The sequence below is a fragment of the Sceloporus undulatus genome, chromosome 3 (assembly GCF_019175285.1).
Source record: "Sceloporus undulatus isolate JIND9_A2432 ecotype Alabama chromosome 3, SceUnd_v1.1, whole genome shotgun sequence".
Lineage (NCBI taxonomy): Eukaryota > Metazoa > Chordata > Lepidosauria > Squamata > Phrynosomatidae > Sceloporus > Sceloporus undulatus.
This window is the reverse complement of record NC_056524.1, coordinates 189,262,418-189,288,018: the sequence shown is the minus strand read 5'-3', so window position 1 is coordinate 189,288,018 and position 25,601 is coordinate 189,262,418. Positions and strand designations below refer to the sequence as shown.

The following is a 25,601-nucleotide window of genomic DNA, read 5'->3' as shown; positions in this document are numbered from 1 at the left end:
TCAAGAAGGCATCTCAGGCATGTTTTTCAGTACAAGAAATTAGCTCACCGCCCCTTTATGCAAAAATCCATTCCTCTCCCAGCCAGTTTTTCTGTAGTTTAGTAGCCTAATTGGAAGAAATGGATGCATGGTATGCTGGTAAAAACCTGGCAGTATCAAAAATCACTGCTGATCTACTACAAATCACCTAGAAAAATACTGTGTAAATCCTAAATTGCTTAGAAATGCAAACAACTTTAAACAGTGGAGACTTAGCATAAAAGAATAATATTCTCATGATATCATATTCCTTCTGTGATCTAACCTCAGCTATCCCTATTATGTGTGATACAATTATTTTTGAAAATGCATGAAGATAGATAGCTGTACTTGAAACTGGTGATTAATATGGTAAACACATAGTATGTGACTCAGGGGGTTGCTATTAGTCCATTTCCATAAGATTCAAGGACTTCCCTTCTTCTGTCTGAGCCCACTACTTCTGCCACTTTGGACCTCAAGATATTTATGAACTTTACCTCTCAGATGTGAAGTCAAAGGCTTTAATGGCCAGCATCCATGTTTTTTTGGTGGGTTTTTCAGGCTATGTGGCCATCTTCTAGAAGATTTTCTTCCTGATGTTTTGCCAGCATCTGTGGCTGGCATCTTCGGAGAATGCTTGCCTGGAAAAAGTGGGTCTATATATTCTCTGAAGATGCCAGCCACAGATGCTGGCGAAACCTCAGGAAGAAAATCTTCTAGAACATGGCCACATAGCCTGAAAAACCCACAAAAAACCATTTACCTCTCAGAATTCCTGACCGTTGGCCATGTTGGCTGGGACTTCTGAGAGCTGACCCAAAATATCTGGAAAACCAAAGATTGAGGAGTGTTAACTTAATCATAATTGGAGGCATCACCTCATCTTCTACTGTAAAATGGTTCACACCTGGAAAACAGGGTTTCTCGTTTTGTGGTTTGTAGTTTTGGAACATCTTCCACAAACTACTTTATATGGTACCTACATTAATGTTATGTAGATGCTAAATGAGGACCATTTTATTATTTCAGGATTTTATTGGCTATCTGCATATTGCTGTTTCTACTGGTGTTTTAATACTTAATATTAATGTTTGTTTGTTCTATGCCCCTTTTCTCCCAGAAAGGTACCCAAAGCGGCTCACAAGATAAAAACTTTTTTAAAAAAGAAATTACAATAACAGTTTAAAAACAATTAAAATTATCTAGTTGAAATAATATAAAATGAATAACACCAATACTACCAATAATATATTAAATATTTAAAATATTAAAATATATTTTAAAGTTTATTGTTTGATTTTATTTTCATGGTCTTTTAAAATCTTTTAAATTTGTTTGAGCATCATTAGTGCCAGAGAAGTAGAAGACAAGTCATATGAAGATGAAGTTTGGTAACTCTTGCCTATTAGAAGTGGTTTTAATTTGATTGATTTCTGTATAGTTTGATGCAGTACTTGTATCCTGTGTGCAGGTCCTAAGCAAGACACAGTAAATGATTTTTGGAGGATGATATGGGAACAGAAGTCTGCAACAATTGTCATGTTAACAAACGTAAAAGAAAGAAAAGAGGTGAGATACATTTCATGAGGTTATTTTTCCTCATCCTGTTTGAACCTCTCCTATATCCAGCCCACAATACTATTAGTAATACTGTACAACCACTTCCTATTCTACTTCTTTAATAAGATTTTAATCTCTCACACAATTGCTGTGGTAAGGCAACTAAACTAAAACTTTTCAGTCACACAAAAAGCCTCTAGTGACTAACCCAGTAAATTTCTGTATGTCAGAGTTTTGAGTCATGTTTTTTAGGCTAAGGACAATTGTCTTGTGCAAGTTCAACTTTTATCCATATTAAACATCCATTGTGTATTACGCATAATACACATCCATTGTGTATTAGTTGTAAACCAGTGGAATGTTTCTTACATTGCTAGCAAAAATAAAATATGTTATGAAAAAACATTGAATTCTTTCTGTACATTTCTCTTCCTAATTCACTGTCATTTTTGAATTGCCAAATTTCACTCTACTGTACTATCTAGGACACTTACGTATATGTCCAGGGCCAGTCTTCCTTTCTCGTGTGCTTTATTGATTCCTAGAATGTAACTGATTAAAGTACAAGATGAATTAAAGATTTCCAGCATATATTTAATAGGTAGACATTATGGCTGATCTTATAAATACATCATTATTATTATTACTATATTCACTTACCATATGTCTTATCTCTCTTTCAGTAATGGGACTCAAGGCAGCAAACAATATTTTTAAACAATATAGATTTTTTTAAAAACCTACAAAAACATTGGTAAACATATAACTATAATAGTTAATTTAAAAGTAATTAAACAATTTATAACATTTAAAAATTAAAAACATTAAAATTCATTAAAAGATCATAGAAACCATAAAATTGCACAGTGCATCATTAAAAGCCCTCCCCATTCAATCTCTAAAAGTCTGGTGACACAAAAATGTTTTCAGTTGCTGACAGAAGGAGAGCAAGGAGGGAACCATTCTGGTCTCCCTATGGAGGTTGTTCTAAAGTCTAGGAGCAGCCACCAAGAAGACCACCGAAAAGTACCCGAAATAAAGTTAGTGGGATAGAGAGAAGGGCCTCTCCAGACAATTGTAGAGCTCTAATGGTTCATAAAGTGATACACACTCCTTGAAATAGTCTGCACCCAAGCCAGATAGGGCTTTATAGTCATCACCAGCACTTTGAAGTGTGTCCAGAAATGGACCAGCAGCCAATGGAGCTGGTGTAACAGGGGAGTTATGTGCTTCCTGAAGCCAGCCTCAATTAGCAATCTGGTTGCAGATCTTTGACCAATTTAAGCACTTTTCAAAGGAAACCCATAGAAAATATGACAGTAATCCAAATGGGATATAGTTCCATGTCTATGTACATTCCCTGTTCAAGACTTTTTAAGTAACTAATTAAAAGTGTTGGCCTTAAATGTGATAGAATATTATCTCTTCATGAAGAAACTTGAGTCATTTATTTGCTTATGGAACACCTGTTTTTGCATTTGAAGAGAAACCTTGACAGAGTTCTCAGGCACTCTGTCCTAAGCAGTCCAGATCTTTAAAAGAAAACAAGTTAGCATCTTCTGTGTCCCATTAACTCTGCTTGTGCATGTAATTAGCCTGAAGTTAACTGATATTGTCCACTGGCTTTAAACCTTGAGAAATTGGCTTTTTAGGAATCAAAGACACAGAGGAGAATGAAACTGTACCCAACGAAGGTTTGGTCCTAAGATATCCCAGAGATAGTATTTATCTTACTGCAAATATGATTAGAGTTTATATTATTGTGGTCAGATTCAGTCTCACTATTTTAAAAGCTCATTTTAGTAGTTTCAAAATAATTGCATAGGCGCATTACAGACCGCCCCTTTGGGGCGGCCTGTAGGTGTGCCTTTCCCCGGTGTATTGGGGGCCTCAATGGCTAGAGCGGCAGCCGCTGAGGCCCCGATCTGCCATTTTCCGGGCCGCGGGGAAGCGGCAAAAGGCTGCTTCCCCGCAGCCTGGAAAGGGGTGTCCTTGGGGCTTCAAGGACACCCCGCAGCGGCGGGGAGGAGGAGAAAGGGGCCACTTGGCCCCTTTCTCCCTTGCGTTGCTGGGCGCAGCCGTCTGAAGGCTGCACCCAGTGACACAAACCAGGAAGGAGCTCCATTTCGGAGCTCCTTCCTGCTCTGCGGAAAGGGCGCGTTAAGCGCCCTCGCGTGGAGTGATGGCGTCACATCCGCACCGCCTCGTTTGGAGGCAGCGCGTTCATGATGCCATCATAGCGGCGGCCGTGTGGAACGGCCGCTGCCATTTTGTGTGCGCGGAGCGCGTGCTAGGGTTAGGGGGTGCGTACTTTAATGGCGGTCTGTAACCCGCCATAGTTTAGTAGCTAGTCATTTTCCTGAGGACAACAGAATCAAATCTGATATATTTGTTACTTTTTACATAGGACAAATGTTACCATTATTGGCCTGATCAAGGATGCTGGACTTATGGGAGCATCCGAGTTTCAGTGGAGGACTGTATTGTTCTTGTGGATTATACAATTCGGAAGTTCTGTATTCAGTCAGTAAGTGTTAATATCCTTTGTTGTTGTGTGTCTTCAAGTCATTTCCAATCTACAGCAACCCTAGGGTGACATTATCATTATTAGGGTGTTGCATGGTGTTGCACGGTGAGGGCAAGATGTCAACACAGCATAAATCACAGGGTTTTCTTGGCAAGATTTGTTCAGAGGAGGGTTGTCTTTGCCTCCCTTCAACACTGAGAGAGTGTGACCTGTCCAAGGTCACTCAGTGGGTTTCCATGGCTGAACGGTTATTCAGATCCTAGCCTCCAGAGTCATAGTCCAATACACAAACCACTATACCACAATTACTGTCAACAAATAAGCATGATCTCAAAAACAAAATATTGGAAATTGTATATTTTTGTTGAAGGAGCATATCTCCTCTAGTGAGTATGCAGAGAATATTACTTCTACCCATGAATTTCTTCTGCACCTTGTAAAGGAGAATATGTTAACTTGCAGTTTGCATACTTCCTGACACATGAGTAAATTTCAAAGTACCTTAATCTTTCTAAACATAAGTGGGCTTTTTTTCAAATTCCCAAATATGTTCCTACCGTTGATGTGTACTGTTAAGAGATTGGGATCCTTAATACCATTAATAAAACGATTGGCTGATTTTAGTTAAAGATACAAATGGTCATATTCATATTTTGTTTCTGGGTCTCTAGCAGGTGTCTGAAGGCTGCAAAGCTCCAAGACTTGTAACTCAGCTTCATTTCACCAGCTGGCCTGATTTTGGAGTGCCTTTCACGCCTATTGGAATGCTGAAATTCCTAAAGAAAGTAAAGTCATTGAACCCTACACATGCTGGACCAATTGTGGTTCACTGCAGGTGAGCGTGCATATATTTACAGGTACAACACAAAGCTACACACATCAGTTAACAGATGGGGAAGAAAAAGTATCTGAATATATTCCAGAGGTATTTTCACTGATTATTGAGAACCTGAAACTTAGCAAAGAGAAATGGCTCATTAGAACAGTGCCAAGATACTAGATATTAAAGATTTTCTACTACATCTACATGCACACAGGCCTCTCTTCAATAAATTCAGTAAATGTGCGGGCAGTTCAATGTAAATTTAACATATATGTTTTGTCCTAAGAGCAATGCTACAGACTTTGGGTGTAGTAAGGTCTCTGGCTCTCGGGAACACAGCCAGACAAAAGACTTGTCCACAAATTTCTTAAGTTTCAAAAGCTTTATAACCAGTATAAATAACACAAATAACATGAAACTGATCTCCTTTTCTTAATAGTCCTTCCGAAATACCTTGTTCTCTCTTCTTGATGTATTCTATCTTTCTTTGAGGACTATCTTTCTTCCTTTGTGGACTTATCTTTTTTCCTTTGTGGACTTATCTTTTTGTCAAAGGAAAATACTCTCTCCAGGTCTGACTTGGCTGAAATCTTACTACACACTGAAACTAACTAGAGGGAGACAGCATAAGACCCTGGGATTTCCCACAATCCTTGTCTTTCTTAAAGCTGTAGACCTGTATTTCCCCTCTTAAACTAATACATAGAAAACCTAATATAATCTTAACTAAATATATGTCTCAAGAACATCAAAGATGCTCTGGAGGCATGACAATATATATATATTTTTAGATTAGCTAGTTCTTTACAACAAGTATTTTTATAGACCTCATTGCCGCAAAATGTAGTCATAGCCATTAGTTGCCTTTAGTTAGTTGCATTGGATTGGATTCTATGGGAAATAAGGTTGTTGGTCTGGATGGAACTTTAGTTTGATCCAACAGACAATCATCTAATGTTATTAAGAAGGTTCCCTAGCATTCAGCCAAGCACAGCTGGACTCCATAATATTACCCCCCCCAAAAAAAAATGGAATAGATCACCTCATGCTCATCTCCAGCATGTGTGGGGTAAGAAACCCGGGTTACAAAAGGATAAATACAGAACTGGAATTTATGTTGATGTAAAATGTATAAAGAAAAAGATGAAGCAGAAGGCTTGGATATGTTATCTTCTGTGATCAGAGGGGATTAATTTGTCTCCCTCTGTGTTCTAATAGGGATGCCATTTGTTGTGGCTTATGCTACAGTAAGCATCTTAATTATTACTAAGTAGCCTAGTTTTTTTTTTCTCTGCAGGCAACTTCTAATACTTCAGTTTCCAACTTTCCCTCCAAATATAGTGCTATAATTTCGATATAGCTCATTGTATAAAGCCTTATTTGTAATATAAATATATTCATGTATTTATAAAACATCTGTAATATTCCAGATTAAATACAGTTGTGTTCTACTGCTAAATAAGGCTCATTGATTCAGTCAAGGCTTCAGTCAGCAGAATGATAGGAGAGGTGATTTTTCTCAAATTTCCTCCTTTCTTGTATAGCAACTGACATCAGATTGTACACTGTTCCAATCAATACTGTAATGCTTTGGAGTAGACCTCACCTCCTGGATCTTTTTTTTCCTTCTGAAACATCTGCAAAGAACCTTTTGGAACATAACTGGATATAATTCAGTTAAAACGCTGTTCCTGCTCATAAATGTAGGCTGTATATGTGCTGCAAAAATAATGCAGTTTGATACTACTTTAACTGCCATGGCTCAATGCTATGGAATTCTGGGATCTTTAGTTTGTTCTGGCAACAGAGCTGTCTGACAGAGAAGGCTAAGTAGCTCACAAAATTACAAATTCCAAAATTCCATAGCATTTTATTATGACAGATAAAGTGGTATCAAACTGCATTATTTCTGCAGTGTGGATGCAACTTTAGATATGATACAAAAGGAGAGAGAGATTAGAAAGGAAATGAAGAGCAAACTGATTTCAATGGTGGATCTCTGTTCTAACGTATCAATCCTTTGTATTTTTAAGAACATTGCCACAGCCTGCTGTGTAGCTCCCACCAGTACCAAAAAATCCCACTTCTTGAACTATTTTATTTTATTTTTATCCCGCCTTTCTCCCAAGTTGGGAGCTCACTACACACACACACACACACACACACACACACACACATTAAAGCAACACTTAAAAAAATACAACATAAAAAATTTAAAACATAAGGTTAAAAATAATCTAAACCAACCCTCCATCCTCCAATAAAACCAGGAAGGAATAAGTAAATAAAACTAGGAAGGAAGTAGAAAGAAGCAAGATTGAGTCAGACTGAGGAGAGAAGTGTGAATCATTAATGCATCATAGTTACAAACAATCAGTTCTGGTTTAAAATGAAGAAATGAAATCTGTTCCTTGTAGAATCTATCCCTGTATCTCCCTTTAGGAGAAAGTGATAAACTTTGAATTGTATCTGTAAAAACACATGACAGTAGAATCACATATATTTCTATTTTGAAATCTAGAACACATGCATTATTACAACAAAAGAGGAAAACAAATAAACCAAGTACAAGAGAAAAGTTTGTGCCTAGTACAGGATGCCATGCCCTTTTCCTCTGAAAAGAAAGATAAAAATCATTTGGAGTAATATTTTAATCAGTAACCAGTAGGAAGTGTGCTCCCTCTGGTGGCTGCAAGTCTGTTCTAAGAAAGGGCTTGGAAAGCCAAAGCATTCAGCATATAGTTAACAAGCCAGCAGATAGGAACAAAATCAAATGGACATAATCACACAACAATACAAGATGGAATCATACCCAACAAATTTGTAGGAATCAGAATGCATACAATGGACAGAGTACTACACTGTTTGACTGTTCTCAGCATTAAGCTCTGGTCAAACTGCAGCTTATTTGCTACTAATACTGTATCAGAGACTCCCACCCAAAATGTGTAGATCATTCCAGTAAGCAAATGTTTACGTTCAGGAAGAAACCATTTATACCAAAAGAAGCCACTGGTCATATGGAGAACTTCTCTGAAACCAAGCATTTTTTCTGATATTCTCCTGCTGTGTCCAAGCCACTGTCTGTCTTTGCTCCTGTGGCCCCAGGGATTAGATTTCATTCTTGAGAGAAGGCTTACCCATCCAAGGCATGACAAACTTCAATTTCATATTAATATCAATATTTCATTCATTCATTCATTCATATTAATTCATAAAATTACAGATTCTAGAGTCATCATATTTTTATATTATTAGGGTTTTGTAATTCTCAGGGCCAAAATACACGTGCCAGTAAGGAAACCCTACGTGATAAATGTGGGGCTGCCACATTCATGTGCAAAGGGTGGGATTTAAAGTAAAAGATATGCTGGTAAGGATCTGGCACCCTTCTTCTTTTTTCCCTTAGTCTGTCTGCCAAATATCAGTCTTCCCATCAAAACCAAAATGTGCTCACTTTGAAGCATAACATCTGGGGAAGTGCCAGAGGTTAAAAAGTAGAGAGTCAGGGGCCTGTGCACCCCTTTTGCCACTTTAAATGCCTGTTTGATTTCGTTCAGAGAGAATACTAAGAAGCAGATTGAAAAAGAGCAGTAAAAAAAACAGGAATGGTTATGATTGTGGTCTAGGGGAGAGATTTTTTAATTTGGACCTGAGTACGGTAACTTTGAGGGGTTGGTTGATATGCCTGATTACTACTTACTTACCTCTTTAAAACAGAGGAGAAAAGCTATATTTTAATTCTGAAAGACTGGCCCGATTTCATGTTTCATTGGACTTCTTGTATTTAAGAGACTCAAAGGTCAGAATTAGATGCCAGTTATATTTACAGAATGCTGCTAAACATTTGCCGTGTGTGTTGCTAATGTTATTAAACCTAGTACAAATCAAAGCTTGCAAAAGATAATTTTCCAGGCTATATGTGCTAGAATCCCCCAGCCAACTTGGGGAGATACATAAAAAGTAACTTTTTTATGGGATATTGAGAGCAGAGGTCCTTCAGATAAGACAGCTATATAAATCCAGATAAATTACTGCCGTACGTCTTGGCTCAACTGTGACTTTCTTTTCTTTTCAAGTGCTGGTGTGGGCCGGACAGGCACGTTCATAGTAATAGATGCCATGATTGACATGATGCATGCTGAACAAAAAGTTGATGTTTTCGATTTTGTAGCAAGAATTCGCAATCAACGCCCGCAAATGGTTCAGACTGATGTAAGTATATTGGCCAACTTTGATAACAGTTAAAATGTGAAAAATGTTTTTATAATTGTCAGTAGAACTCAGTCAAAATAGGAGACGATAGTACTGACTAAATCTCATGCCCCATTAAAAGCCCTTTTCTTTTTATCAGGCTAAAGAATACTTTTTTAAAAAAAAAGCACAAGGTTTGCTTTTTCCCTTCAAAATATTAGCTCCCAAACTTCATGATAGTTCCTAGTAATTCTCTCCTGTTTCTATTCTTTGAATAGCCAAGTTGGACAGGCAGGCAGGGTAACCCGTGTATATTTATTCCATTGTTAAATTCTTTTAAGATATTTTTATTTTATTTAATTACTCAAAGGTTAATATAATATACATACAGTCACATACAGACACATGCACATATACTACAGTGAATATAGCAAAAGAGTCTGCATACCAAGTCATTTGGCATAAACGAAGCCAACCAGTCTTGACTGGATAATATCTGACCGTTACTTTGAGATCATTTCTACCTTTTGACAAGAAGCCAGTATCAGTGCTGTTTTTATTTTACCAGAGGCATCGTCTTCCAGAGCCAATTTAAACCCTTTAAAAAAGGGTTTTGCATGTTTTGTATGGAAAAGGTCCCAAGCTCACACTGAGGAATCACCAAGTAGGGCAGTTTGAAACATTCGGGAGGAGTTGCCAGTCAGTAGACAAGCTCTTCCCCTACAGGTGTGTTACAATGCAATACCCACAGTTGTCTAGACAGCTAATTTAAAGTCCAGCACATCTAGGGGGGCACCAGCTTTGGGTAGATTGGCGTAGACTGCTGTGAACTAGACAACCAATGGACTAATAAGGTATAAGGTGGCTTCTTAAGTTCCAGGGTTACTAAGTAATCAGCGGTTTGAAAAGTTACTTTTTTAGACTGGACTCCTCAAAACTTCCTATACAGCATTTCATCTCACCACTAATTCTGGGAGTTGCAACCCAAAAAGTAACTTTTCAAAGTTCTGTAAATATCTATGTTTTGTAATTGTTCTACAGCTTACCAGTTCTTGCTGTTAGAATGTCCTAGGTTTTTTTTTTCCAGGTTCCTTTAAGACTCAGCTTTTATACTTGTTTTTTAAAAAAATAAGTCAAACTGCGTAGTTCTAAATAACAACTTGGGAACATGTACGTGAAAACTATTAAAGAGCTGGATATAGATGTGAATACAGAAGTTTAACTCCCTATTCTATGGTTCTCTTTATTATATTACTTCTTGATCAATAAAATTACAAAAGAAAAAAAATCAGCATATAGAAACATAAATTACCATACAGATATTCAGTGACCAGAGTGTCATAGTACAGAGCACTCTGGACAGAAAATGTCAGAGATGTGGCTATAGCCAGGAACTGGGACAAAGGTGACAAAGTGATCTCAGTTCAGATGGCAGACATGATGACTTAACATTTGGAGAGTCTTGAGTCACAGGAAGCTGATGACAGAGGAGCAGGAGGTGAAACAGCAGGCTTGAATTCTGCAGCGTCACAGCTGTCCGGTGACAGGAAACTGGGTGAGGTCCCAGGAGGGGGAAGGACTCAAAACCCAAGAGGGGATGTTAGCTTAATGCTCAGTGTGGTGATGGTTGTATATAGGAGTCTGGCAAAGCCCTTTGATAGTCTATTGTAAATATCAGAACCAAAGATTAAAAGTCCTCTTTGTGAGAACTCAGCAGTTCAGCTGTTCAGCAGTTCTTTATCAGGCCAGCAACTTTTGCATGGGAGGATTTTTCCTTTGCAGCCTGCACAGAGCTACACAGCAGAGACCTTCCAGTGGCATTCCTGTTCCATGTGCATATCTTCTGCATGCTGCATGTTTAATCCTGATTCTACATGCCCCAACACAGTGACCAGGCTGGCTAGAATAATTCTGGGTATTCCTTCTCCACCAGGTTCTGGAAGCCACCTTATGCAAAGTCAGTCCATCGGATCTCTGTCCTCATTCAGAAATAAACATTGATTATGATTCATCATTATGAGAATGAACACAGTGTACTTTCTTCCTCTGACCTCCTCTGATGCTACTTCAGCTTTGTAGCATAGGCTATTGTTTTTGAGTGGCCCACAGTTTGTTGTTTTGTCCATATTTGGATACGTATTTAAAAAATGGGAAGCAGAGCTTTGACCTTTTTGTGGCTATGCTGGAGGAGGAGAGGAATGGGGTCAGTAACAGATGAATCTCAGTTTCCTAATGATAAAAGATAAGTTTGCTCATATGTAGAACAAACTGGAAGAAGAGTAGGATATGTACACCTGTCTCACCCCAAATGTTTCTGCACATCTAATAGATTCGCAGACCTTTGTATAATTCCCTGTGATCATGTTCCGTTGTACATTATATAACTCCTGTTACTGAACACCCTGATAAGGTTCTGGGCATGACAATTCATAAAGAACATTGACAAGCTGGAGTGTGTCCAAAGGAGGGCAACCGAAATGGTGAAGGGTCTGGAAACTATGCCCTATGAGGAGAGACTTAGGGAGCTGGGCATGTTTAGCCTGGGGAAGAGAAGGTTAAGAGGAGAAATTATAGCCCTGTTTAAATATTTGAAGGGGTGTCATATTTAGGATGGAGCAAGCTTGTTTTCTGCTGCTCCAGAGAATAGGACCTGGAGCAATGGATTTAAAGTATAGAGATTCCACCTCAACATCAGGAGCCACTTTCTGGCCATAAGAGCTGTTTGACAGTGGAACACACTCTCCCAGAGCGTGGGGGAGTCTCCTTCTTTTGAGGTTTTGAAACAGAGGCTGGATGGCCATCTGTTGGGGGCGCTTTGATACTGTGCTCCAGCATGGCAGAGGGTTGGACTGTATGGCCCTTGTGGTCTCTTCCAACTTTATGATTCTATGATTCTAAGGCTAATCAAAGGATCTAGTCCTCTATAGGACTTCACTCAATGCACTAAGATCTAGGAAGCTGCCAGGTACATGGAGTTGTTTGGGGATAGAGTTTACATGTGTATCCATATTGATACCCTTCATTATTTATATCTACACATGAGGATGTGAATGACTGCATAGGTCTATAATATACTGCTACATCTGAATGGGGCCATGTAATGATTTATTTTGATAGAAGAGAAGGTGGAAGTGGGAGGAAGAGAATGGTAGCGTATGAGACTAGGGTATATCTAAGCTTGTCTCTGTAATAATGAATCATAATTTAAACCATGAACCAATAAATCATACTCATACAATACAGTGAGCCCGCACCATATGCGGGCTCGTTATAGGCGGTCTTCAGTTTACGCAGAAACCGCTGGGAGAATGGGGGGATTGCAAACGTGCCTCTGGCGTGCGCACACAGCCATGCAGCATGCACGAGCCCCATTATATCTAATGGAGCTCAAGCATATGCGCTTTTTGCCTCATGGGTGGGGGGTCTGGAATGGATCCCCCACATAAGGCAAGGGTGGACTGTATATGCAATTAACCTGCTTCTTCTGAAGGGAACAGCTATATTTTTCTGATTATAACTAGGATTTTTACATGCCAGACCAGAAAATCAGGAGGTTATTGTGGTGTGTGGGGGTAATAGATGTATTTGATAAATCTATGGAGTTTTATGTAACAAAAATATTTCAGATGTCCTAGTTTACAGAATATCTTGTTTCTTGACAGATGCAGTACTCCTTCATTTATCAAGCCTTACTTGAATACTACCTCTATGGTGACACAGAACTAGATGTGTCCTCTTTAGAAAAGCACCTGCAGCCATCACACAACACAACACCAAATCTCGTCAAAATAGGGCTAGAAGAAGAATTTAAGGTAAGCATTGATAATATCTTACAAAGATCTGATGTTTGGCTCACAACAAGGATATGAATATTTATTAATTTTACTCTGACCCTAAGGCAAACTTATTGTGGGATTTTCTTAGTAAGATAGACCATGGCCTGCCCAAGGACACACAGTGGGTCTATATAACTGAGCAGGGAATCAAATCCTGGTCTCCTAGAGTCCTGCTTTGACACTCAAACACTATACCATGTTAGCCTTTACATGTTTGGATAGTACAGTGAAAATCTATTCTAAAGTTAATTCCAATTATGCTTGCTGACTGACAGTGCCTTAGGCTGTGGTTTCACATATTGTATTTGAAATGTATGTGAAATGAACAAAAGTAATTTTTTCCTTGCCTTCCCCTTCAAAAGTAAGGTTTTTTTTTTCTTCTTTTAGTCACATGAAAGTTAGTGGAAGATCATAATATTGAAGGAGAGGGCACTGCTGTATTGAAAGATGATAAACAAATGCCTAAATGCACTCCATCATCATCATCATCATCATCACCACCACTATTATTATAATATTTATATCCCTTCCTTTTCCCAAAACTGGGACTCAGGGCAGCTCACAACATTAAAAAAACAGTACAATTATAAGCATACAAAAATAGTACATTAAAATAGAATTAAATTATTACAATATTAAAACAACTTGCATGTTAAAAGAATAAAATACAATTAAAAAGATAAAAATGCTAACAATACTTAAACGATACAACACCCATCCCATGCTTTAAAAGCTATCAGTTTTAAATGCTTGTCTAAACAAGTAGCTCTTAGTCTGCTGGTAGAAGGATAACAAGGAAGGGGTCATTCTGGCCTAGGGTCAGCCATGGAAAAGGCCCTCTCTTGTGTCCCCACCAACCATGCTTGCGATGGTAGTGGGATGGCGGTAAAGGCCTCTCCTGAGGATCTCAGAGCCCGGGCAAGCTCATACAGGGAGATGTAGGACCCATACAGGCAGACCAAAATAAAGCTGCTTCAGGCCACTTTGGAGGTATACTGTTTAAATGATACATGTGTCCTAAAAGTCCGGAAGGACTGGAGCGTTGCTTTGGCGCAGCTTCCGTACTCTTAGGACGCATGCATCATTTAAACAGCATACCTCCAAAGTGGCCCGAAGCAGCTTTATTTTGGCCTGTCTGTGTGGGGCCATAGTCTGCTAAATAGCCTGGACCTAAGCCATATAGGGCTTTATAGGTCATAGCCAGCATTTTGAATGGTGCCTGGAAACAAACTGGCAGCTACAGGAACTGTTTCAATAGGGGGTCTCTGTAACCTTCCTCTGTGGTCTCTGTAATCTGCCCCACTTAACCACTTGGCTTCAGCTCTTTGGACTAGCTGAGGTTTCAAAACACTCCTCAAAGGCAGCCCGAAGTAGAGTGTGTTACAGTACTACAAAAGGGATGTAACCAAGGTGTGTACCACCAAGGAAGATCTGGCATTTCAAGGAACGGGTGCAGCTGGCACACAAGTTTAAAATGTGCAAAAGCACTCCTGGTCACTGCAAAGACCTGGGGCTCTAGGTCCAGAGTACTCCAAACTATGAACCTGCACCTTCAGGCGGAATGTAACCTCATCTAACACAGGCAGGATCCCTATTCCCTGATCTGCCTTCCGACTGACCAGGAGCACCTCTGTCTTCCATTTGTCTTCAAACACCAGTCTTTATGAGAGTTTAACTGGGGAGATAAAACTTTCCACTTCCTGCAATCATCCTTAATAGTCCTTTCTCTTCTTTTATTTTCAAGAAACAGTATAAGGTGCATAGTTCTTATTTTTAATTATTATTCATATTGATAAGTGGAATATAAGAGCATGTGTGAAGGTAGTATTGATGGTTAGTGATCAGACTTGTCAACTAGAAATTGTCCAAAAGAACAGATTATAATGGAATTTGGATTTGAATCTGTTAGCTATTTTAGCAATCCAAAAATTCATAGCCTAATTTTTAGTATGTACTTTTTGCTGTAGAAATTGACAAATGTTCGAATAATGAAAGAAAACATGAGAACTGGTAATCTACCAGCGAATATGAAGAAAGCCAGAGTTATCCAAATCATCCCATGTAAGCTATTTAATTTTCTTCTCAGAAACTGTGTAATAATTTTACTATTAAAGATTGTAATGTGTCTGTTAGTAATCCAAAATACTAACAGAGAACAATGATATCATACATTCAACAGCAGGTGGCACTGCTGGACTGACATGCAAAGAAATTTTTATCATAAACTTGATTCTATAAAAGCTGCAGGTCATAGTTTATATAGTATTATTAATTGTAAAATGCTTAATATTTTAACAAATATAATATGTGGTGAGTTTTGAGGTCTCTTTTTTTCTGTTTTAGATGACTTTAACAGAGTGATTCTTTCCATGAAAAGAGGTCAGGAATATACGGATTATATCAATGCTTCTTTCATAGATGTAAGTATTTCTCTGCCTGTGGAGTATGTATACCATTAATTTTTTTTTCAAGTCTTTTAACAATCAGCCTTGTTTAGGACTAATCTGGGAAGCAGCATTGTTGTATGTGTGGTTTTATCACTGCCATGTGAGTTATTTTAAAGAGTAATGTGAGGTTTGGAGGGGTAGAATCAAATTATCATTTTAAGCATTGTTTTCTATGTAATATGTGAACAGACAGAAGCAAGCCACTTTGCTCTTCCTTTCTTAATTTCATGAGGTTGGGTTTCCTTCTTCCCCAAACCTCCTTTAGTTACAAGAAAACAGAAACGGGACTCCTCACCTGCAACTGAAGCTCTTTTCATGCCATTAAATAAGAAGTTCCTCTTCCAGCTTTCTTTTATACCCACACACTTTACCAAAACTGGATGTCCTTCAAAACAGAAGGCTTCTTCTTTATATCTCTAATTTCTCATCTTCTTGACATCCACTGTTGAAAGTCATCTCTAATTGCTCATTTATTTGGCAAATATGGTATAAAAAGTAATGTAGGAAGTTTATGTTCCTTTTCTGGTGGTTCTCTATCTGAATTTGATTCCCCATCTTTGCAAGTACAAAGATTCATTATTTGATAACTCAGTCAAAGTGTAGCCCTTCTGATATCATATGAAATTGTGCCAGAAAGTAATTTGCCTCCCACCTGGATGTCTCAAAATCCATATACTGTATCTCAATAAAGGCCTTGGATAAATTAGTTTAAGTGCAATTTCCTTGAGCTTTCGTAAACTTCAGTCTACTAGTAGACTAGTACTAGACTAGTCTACTAGTAGTAGACTGAAGTCTATGAAAGTTCATGCTGCCAATTTCTTTCTTTCAGTTAGTCTCAAAGGTGCTACAAGATCTCTCTACATACTGTTTCTACAGACTAATACAGCTATATCTTTGAATTGTGCAATTTCTTTGATTAAATTTGTTGATATGATAGTAGGACTGTAGAATTTGACTGTTCCATCCTCAAATGTAAGGACAAATAATTGCTGTCATTTTCTTCCTGCTGCAGGCAAAAAAAGAAATAAAGAACCAACCTCTCCCCAAATATATATATTTTTAAATTAAAAACATTATTTCCATATATCCACATGATTGCCGGGTTTTGCACACACAGACCCAAAGAATTTTCCAGAATTTATTTTGCATTATAGACACATCTTCACAGAAAAAAAAAACATGATTTTTATGTACAGTAAAAAAATCTCACATGTATTTCTACACAATAACTACAAAACTCTTGACAGTGTGTTATTCTTCCAGCTGGCTTTCCATAGTGTTGGTAATCTCCAGAAATGTATTCCACTGAATGCCTATCCATCCCTGTTTGAAAACCTAAATAGTAATGGCACTAATGAGAACTCTATGAAAATTGCCAATATATTTTAGAAATACCTTTAGATTGATAAGAATTTAAATCTCAACACTGCCAACATATTAGATGATGTTCACATTTCTTTTTGTGTAAAGGGCTATCGCCAAAAGGATTACTTCATTGCAACTCAAGGACCACTTCCTCATACAGTGGAAGACTTCTGGAGAATGGTGTGGGAATGGAAATGCCATACAATTGTTATGCTTACCGAAGTTCTGGAGAGGGAGCAAGTATGATAATTTTGTTCACTGTCATTTGAAATACCTTGTTAGTCATATTTCTAAAATGAGAGCAAGGGCAGGAGAAGTTTATTTTGAGTGAATTCTAACTCATTTACATGACCCCAAAAAATTCATAAAAATGGTTTGGTACCCCAGCATATCCCACATCTGGTTTGGAGTCATGCAATACAGAAGCTAGTTCACTCATTCTCTCCTTGCAAAGAGAAGTACTGCTCATGACCAAGAGATTTTCCAGCTGCTCTAAAAAGTTGTGGTACCTCCTGGTTAGAAACTGGCTAACAAATACTGGTTGCAGTTGTGTGCTTTCTGGGCCACATGGTTTCTAGCATCAATATATGCCTAGAGTCTGACAGGATTCAGACAAGTATAGCCTGGCTTGGCCATCCTCAGCAGCCGCAGTGCCACTTCTGGTCTTTAAATGCCTAAGCAGGAAAATGGTGATGGTGGCAGCGCTCTGATCCTTCCTCTCAAAGATATTCAGAAACAGATCCAAACAAAGTTGTCACACTCTGAGAAAAGTTACACATAATCAAGCCCCCGAGAAATCAGTGGAAAGTAAGTATGCTCAGTTGGGTGCTCAGATATCAATGGGGCTTAACAATGCTTACTTGGCTTTCTCTAGACTGCACTCAAGTGTCCACAGCTGCGTCATGGCAAGAGAGCTGTATTTTCAGTGCTGTGCCAAACTTAAAGTTTGGATATAATAGGCTTTACAGCAAAACAGATAGGTGTCATGGTCAGATATGATATCATCAGTACAAGTTGTGTGAAGCATCAACAGTTCTTTAACTGTTTTTTTTCTTTTAAAATATATTGGGCTAAACCCTTTATTAATCCTACTAATCAAAGAACAATTGAAGTCAATGGCGCTGAAGTTAAGTTTTGACTAATCTGTCCCATTCATTTCACATTTCTGGATAGGACAAATATTGAATTTCAACCTTTTTATTTTTGTAACTTTCCCCCCCCCAAGTTATGCCAAATATACGTATCAATCCCCAGATAGCATGATTATTGCCTGGGGATTCTGTTAGTAGTAGTCCAAAATAACTTTTCAAAGCTTTGATAAAGCATATGGCATCTACTATACACAGAAAATAGACATTTTACCTAGCACTTTTTAAAAATCCCTTGTTTTCCAATATTGGTGTTTTGAATGTTGATTATAAAATGTGGAGTATTTCAGAAATAAAGAAAGCTGAAATTAGTTCTTACATAATTAGTTTCTGAAAACCACTGATATAATGGAATTGCTGTAGTGGCATGAATAAGAGAGCATTATTCCTTCTTTTTTCAATATTACAGGAAAAGTGTTTTCAGTATTGGCCATCAGAGGGCTCTGTTACTTATGGAGAGATTACTATTGAAATAAAGAGTGACTTACTTGCTGATGCCATAAGTGTACGGGACTTTTTGATTACACATAATCAGGTATGATGGATCACTTTTAAAATATTTCTTATGTGCACCAAATTTTCTGAACAGTATTTTGCTTCACATTGACTTGTAATTCAGTAATTTAGAAGCTTTGATAAAATAAGATGTCCCTGTCAGCTGACAGTCATTTTGGCTTAGTTTCGGCATAAATGGCGTAATTGAACAATGTGACACATGAGAAATGGCACATTTCATTCTAACAACATATTTTATATGTGTGACTTTCTTGCTTTGAATGATCAGGAGAAGCCAGGCAGGCTTGTCCGACAGTTTCATTTTCACGGATGGCCTGAAATTGGAATTCCTGTTGAAGGGAAAGGAATGATTGACCTCATTGCAGCTGTCCAAAAGCAGCAACAGCAGACAGGAAATCATCCCATTACAGTGCACTGCAGGTAAAACGTTTGTATTTTATTTTATCAACTGATCCTCTCCTAATGATTTGGTTTATTAATTTTATTTTATTAATAGGGACTACTATCCTGTTAGGTGTTTATGTCATCATAAGCTGATTTACAGTCATGTGACAATGAATGATGATGTTGCACTTACATTGTCAGGATGGAAGCAAAAACCTACTGTATATAGAGTGGTCCCTTCCCTTACATGGAGGATCCGTTCCAGACCCCCCCCCCCAATAATAATCCCCCCCCAATAATAATTCAATAGGAGCAGGAGACCATAGTCCCATATACTCTCAAAACATTACATAATAATAACTCCATGGGTCATGTCAAAATCCATGATTTTGCCCCCAAAACCTGCCCTTGACTTATACATGAGGTCGGCATATACAGGAGTATATATGGTATTTAATTAATTTTTCAAAGTGTTGGTGCTGCAGACAAAGTTAGCCAGTAAGATTCCAAAATATTTTAAGAATTTCCGTAGAGTGACAGGATTAGGTAGATGGGATCAGATCTAGATTTCTGCAGAAATACTTAAAATCTGTTCCTCGGGAATTTTAAGTAGCATTTGAACAAGTAGTTTATAATAATGCTTAGTTCAGACATAATGCCAAATGGATCCAGACCCACACTCAGAAGAATTCCATGGGTGCTGGAGAAGACAGATGAAGCAGTGATTTTACCCAATTCCCCTTCCCTTTGGAGCCTCCAGTGCCATCCCCTACATTGCTGCAGGCATTTGTAAGGTCGGTTAGAGCAGCATGGTAGTGGTGCTTGAAGCTGCAGAGCAAAGAGGAGAAAAATGTCCCCACTTTCTTTAGCAGGAAGCCTCTGCTGAATCCCGATCCCCTCTGTGAATGGAAGCAGACCTTCTATTAGTGGAGGGACCAACCTAGAAATGTCAATATTATGTATTTATGTATCAGTAGCAATGTATAAATAATTACACACATAAAACGATCTCACTTTTTAGGTTTTGCTAGATGAAAAAAATAAGTAAGACTAATATGAGTGCACAGTTTAGTAATGTTTATCTTCATGGGAAAAATAAAAATCCTCCATAACTAATTAAACTAAATTATATTGCCTGTATGAAATGCTTAAATGAAGCAGATCTGCACAGTGTATTCTGTTTCTCCAGTCCTGGGGAGGGACAAAGGAGCTATACAAGGGACTGGTTATTTTTATTAGCAGAGACTTAATTCAGCATATATTTTTATTGCACTGCATATGGGTTTGGCATGTTATCTTGTTAAAGCAAAGAAATCTATTTGTCTTGGTAGTGCTGGAGCTGGAAGAACAGGTACATTCATAGCACTCAGCAATATTCTGGAGCGAGTCAAAGCTGAGGGGCTCTTAGATGTATTTCAAGCTGTGAAGAGTTTACGACTGCAAAGACCACATATGGTGCAAACACTGGTATGTTGTTTTAACCACAAATATAATTGTCAAAGGATAAAAGGGTATTGATATTTTGAATGAACAAAACAGAAGCTTTGCTGTATTTCCTTAATATAATAAGATTCCTTTAAAAATGTCCTGTTTGTTGCTTGCCAGACCCTAGGAAATTTGTTTTTTTTTTGTGCTAAATAAACAGAATACGTACATGGATAAACAAATTACACATACAGGAAGAAGCAAATTGCATGTGACCCTACCCAGGTTTACAGAAGTAGGCCTAATTGAGTTTAATGGTAAGTGTATAGGAATGCAGCTTCTATTTTAGTCTGGATGGACTAGGAAATCTGTCTGCAGTTTTTTTTAATTCTGGACAATATATTTTACTTCTGTGAAGTTGAAGGCTTTCACGGCTGGCATCCATAGTTTTTTGTGTGTGTTTTTGGGCTATGTGGCCACGTTCTAGAAGAATTTATTCCTGGCTACTTATACGAGCTCAAGTCTAACTTCACCAACAATGAATTGTTTAGGCTTTCTTTCTTTCTGTCTGTCTTTCCTTCTTTAAATAATAAAGGTTGAAGTTCTTTGGAATTGAGTTCAGTGCTAAATGCCATATAATGGCTTTTTGATGGTCCTGCAGAATGCCATCATATATTATAGTCCAGAAAGTTAATGTTTTGGCAGAGAGAAAAAACTTATGTCTGTAGGGAAATGTTGTTAGTTTTCTTGTGCTGGAAAGCAGGTGAGTCAAATTATATCATAGAAGTAATTATCCACAAATAATTTATAGAAGAGAAAAAGTCCATTCATCAGTACTGAAGGAAATCAGAACTGTGTTTGGTGTGATGATTATCATACAGGATCTATACCATCCAAGAACAATTCCCTTGGCCTTATCGAATTTGTTCATCATGATGGCATGATTTTACCTTCTACAAATGACTTCTGCCATGTGATTTGAACAGGCCTATTTAAAAAAAAAAATCAGTGCAAGTTCTCACTTCCACAATTTCCTGGATCCTTTCCAATCAGTGTTTAGGCTCTTTCCAATCAGCAGTCAGACCTGGTTTTGGGAGTAGACGCACTGTGGCTTAATAACCCTCAGGAACATACAGTATGCCCTTGCTGAATCTCTCAGCAGCTTTTGATGACATTAGACTTGATAGAAGGTAGGGCTTGGCAGTGGTTTTGGTGGCAGGGGGTGTGCAAAATATGTGGTAGATACTGAGGATGGCCAAGAAATAACTGCCCTGACATACTGTCTTTGCTGCCCTGACATACTACCAGAGCAGAGGACGACTACACAAGTATGAGTGCTGGATAGGAAGTCCCTTCTCACTGGAGGCAGTGAGAAAATGGACCTTTGGACCTTCTCCCCAGGCCAGCTGGAGCCAGTATGTTTTGGTGGCTCAGCTACTCTACTTATGGAATTGGCCCTTCATGTGCACACACACCTTAGGACTCCTCAGTTTACTTATCTTTTGAGACAACTAAAAACTGAAAAAGAAATAAATGATAAATAATTCAAAAACAGGAGACTACCTGATTGCACATGGATGGCTGACAGAACTGATGAGGCTGGGTCCAATAAATTCTGATTTTTTTGTTTCCTGTTGTGTGTCTTCAAGCCAACTCTGGAATAATCCAGCTTGATACCACTTTAACTGTCATGGCTCAGTGCTGTGGAGTTCTTGGATTTGTACTTGGTGTGACACCAGAGCTCTCTGAACAAAGAAGGCTAAATGTCTCACAAAACTGCAAATCTCAAATTCCATAGCATTGAGTCATGCGTATGCATCCTGGTGATCCTATATATTTTTTTCTTGGTGGGATTTATTTAGAAGAGGTTTGCCACATTTTCTCTTTTAATGAAAAGTGTTACACTGTCCACCTACATTCAGACCCCATTTCTACAGTAATCCTGACTTGTGTTGTTATGTTTGAAAAGTGGTAGTCTTAGGGCCTGAACAGACAGGCTAAAATAAAGATGCTTCAGGTCACTTTGGAGGTATGCTGTTTAAATGAAGCATGCGTCCTAAGAGGCCGGAAGCTGCGCTAAAGCCACACTCCAGTCCTAAGTGCTGGAACACAGCTTTGGTACAGCTTCTAGCCTCTTAAGATGCCTGTGTCATTTAAACAGCATACCTGCAAAGTGGCCCAAAGCAGATTTAGTTAGGCCTGTCTATTCGAGTCCTTAGTTCAGACAGTGTTACTTGTTCATTAAATACGTTGCAACATTTACAGCGCTTTATAAATAAAGGATAATAATAATAACAACAACAACAACATAGAAAGTTTGGAATGTGGAGTCGAAGGCTTTCATGGCCGGCATCCATAGTTTGTTCTGGGGTTTTCAGGCTGTGTGGCCATGTTCTAGAAGAGTTTCTTCCTTATGTTTTGCCAGTATCTGTGGCTGGCGAAACGTCAGGAGGAAACTCTTCTACAACATAGCCATATAGCTCAACTAAAGTTTGAAATGTTTTGAATAGAGATTAAAAGGTTACATATATGACATTTTGTAATGATGTTATAGTTAAACTTTAATGTTAAAGATACTTTGCATGACTGATAGTTCAGAGAAAAGTATATCAAACCAAATATAATCCCATTCTCTGTTTTATTTTCAGGAACAATATGAATTCTGCTACAAAGTGGTACAAGATTTCATTGATATATTTTCTGATTATGCTAATTTTAAGTAAAAACTCCTGCCTTATTTTTTTTAATTTAATCATCTGTACAGAGAGTTGTAAATCATGTTAATTTATTTCCATTGTTGTTGTTGCTGTTTTATTTTTATTTTTTTAAAACTCTAAATGTACATATGACCATGTTTGTTCTGAATGTCTTCTTTGATGTATATATATTCTTCAAGCAGGCTTTCACTCTGATCCAAGAGACTTTCCAAACAATTGAACACCTTTCCAATCAACTGTTGGGTGACAAATGACAGACTGATTCCAAACTATATCTCCCCAACAGTTGAGCAATGGGATTTTAATTGTTCTGAAAGATCTCCATGTGTGCAGCTCCACCTGTTGGATAAAAGAGGAGAGCTGTACGCACCACACTCATTTGCACTTGGGGCTCCATCTTGCATAAAACCTGAATGTGGCAGCTGGATCAAGATGGTCTTTCAAGTTTTGCATATCCAGTGGCCGTGGACTATATACTACAGTGTATACTGTTATGGAAATAGGGCACAATCCAGCCTATGTTAGGCATATTTAAGACTCACTAGTTTCAGTGAGTGTTTTAAGCTTATGCTTAATTTTTTCCCATTGAAATTTATGGGATGTAGAGCCAAGTTCATGCCTTTGAGTACCAGAGACTCTGCAGCATTACTAAAGCTAAGCTGGTGTGGATCTGATCAGTCCCTTGGATGGGAGTCCATGTGGAGCCCATGGAAGATGAGGATGTGAATATTTTAAAAACAAATTAATGGGACTTCAAAGTGCTTGATCATTCTAGATCGTCATGCCAATATTATGCCTAAATGCCTGTGAAATTGTCTTTTTATTTCTCAGTTTTAGCATTCAAACAAGTTATAAAATAGCTCCTAATGTCTATAATGCAGAGGAACAACAGTATACATGCCAAATTAGCATCATCTTCAACATGTGATAATTATTTCACTTGGAACAACTTCCACAGTATGTTCACATTCGACTAGGAAGTTCTGTATGAACCCCATTGCAATGAATGTGGCTTACGCAGGGGGAGAAACTGTACCCTCGTACAAATTGAATTCATTTCTCTTCTGTTTGCACATAACATTATGGAATTTTCAGATGTGATGTTTTGATGTTATTATGTTCATAGCACCTTGCTCCACATGCAAACCCATAATGTGGAGGACTATTGACTGGAAAACACACAATTTCAAGTCTGGAAGATTGTCAGCTGACATTATGTAGATATATCTTCATTTCAACTTTCAACCTACAGTATACAGCTAAACCCTTTTACTTTGGAGGGGAGTTACTGTTTGCATCTTTATTGTTAAGCACAACCCTTTTGGTAGAGTCTATAAATACAAAAATCCCTCATAGTAACAATATGAAATCTGAATATTAATTTTAAAAATAAAATATTTTTATTGGCAGGCCTCTAACTAATTCTCTTTAAAAGCAAGTGGTCACTTAGCACTATAATATAAATATGGAGTACAGTGGTGCCTCGGGTTACGAAATTAATTCGTAACGCGGCCGCTTTCGTAACCCGAAAAGCCTTCGTAAGCCGAATTGCCATAGGCGCTAATGGGGAAAAGCCGCGATTCCGTGCGAAAAAGCCGAAAAAAGCACCAAAAGTTTTTTCGTAACCCGAAAAAACATTCGTAACCCGAAACAATAATTCCCTATGGGATTTTTTCGTATCCCGAAAATTTCGTAACCTGGGTATTTCGTATCCCGAGGTACCACTGTATGTTATATTCAGCTAATCAGTCTTACGATTTTCTCTTGGATTATTATTTTATTCTACATTTTTTAAAAACATAACATAAAACATTTTAACTTATAAAAGACTTCTCAATATTTGAAACTATTTTGTGTTTCAAAAACTTAAGAGTTTTGTTTCTGTTGTCACAAAAGAGACAACTAATATTTTTTTAAAAAATGTATCCCTACTAGCTAAGAAAGTTATGACTTACATGCACACTGTTGAAAGTAATGGAACTAAAGAGAATATCGACATATTTGTTTCAGAGATGCCAGTCAAGATTAATCTTATACAGGTCTTTTGGTACCTCACTAAATACCATACCATTTGTCACAGTGGGCCAGATGAGAGTTGTTGGTCACTGTATCTAGAGCGCCAAATATACTCCATTTCTGCTTTAGCAGAAGCAAGACCACTGTGTGGAAAGAACATCAATTCAAATGAAAGATATTAGGTGAACCTGTATCAGGATACAGAATGTGAAGTTCTTTCCCAGTGGAATGATGCCCCATCTCTTCTCTTATTCCCACATAAGTCTACTTTTTATGTGCTGCATCACACCTCATCTCCAACTATGGTGGAGAACAGGGGGATGTGTCAACAGTAGCCAAGTGTCCAGCTATATTCCTATTGCTGGACACAAAGTGATGATGGGATCCTCCAGGATCTGTGGAAGTTCCTCAGGAGATCCTGGAGGATGACCTGTCACTGTGTGTTCTGCTACATGCACAAATTTGGACACTTCTCCACTGCCTCTACTGTCATCCCTTGCTTTCCACTGGCCCATAAATGGACTGTGTGTGGGGTAAGCACATAAAGGTTAATGTTTTCAAATCTATATGGTCATTGCACAGAGGAAATAATGAATTGCTCCCTCTGCAACATATGTAATTA

At 38.1% G+C, this 25,601-nt stretch overlaps 1 protein-coding gene across 8 annotated transcripts in view; it reads left to right on the top strand.

The window, feature by feature from the left end:
- Nucleotides 1-24,430, top strand: part of PTPRE (protein tyrosine phosphatase receptor type E) — a 159,726-nt gene extending 135,296 nt beyond the window's left edge. For 7 of the 8 annotated variants that reach the window (XM_042459724.1, XM_042459722.1, XM_042459726.1 and 4 more), the window contains 12 exons: nt 1,493-1,590; nt 3,989-4,108; nt 4,780-4,943; nt 9,011-9,146; nt 12,788-12,937; nt 14,929-15,022; nt 15,305-15,381; nt 16,879-17,013; nt 18,331-18,456; nt 18,706-18,857; nt 20,153-20,288; nt 22,895-24,430. In XM_042459724.1, coding sequence (XP_042315658.1) covers nt 1,493-1,590; nt 3,989-4,108; nt 4,780-4,943; nt 9,011-9,146; nt 12,788-12,937; nt 14,929-15,022; nt 15,305-15,381; nt 16,879-17,013; nt 18,331-18,456; nt 18,706-18,857; nt 20,153-20,288; nt 22,895-22,969 — 1,463 coding nt within the window. In that variant the 3' untranslated portion in view covers nt 22,970-24,430. The remainder of the gene's footprint in view (nt 1-1,492; nt 1,591-3,988; nt 4,109-4,779; nt 4,944-9,010; nt 9,147-12,787; nt 12,938-14,928; nt 15,023-15,304; nt 15,382-16,878; nt 17,014-18,330; nt 18,457-18,705; nt 18,858-20,152; nt 20,289-22,894) is intronic. The other variant, XM_042459723.1, reaches the window with a different exon arrangement.
- Nucleotides 24,431-25,601: the final 1,171 nt, after the last annotated feature.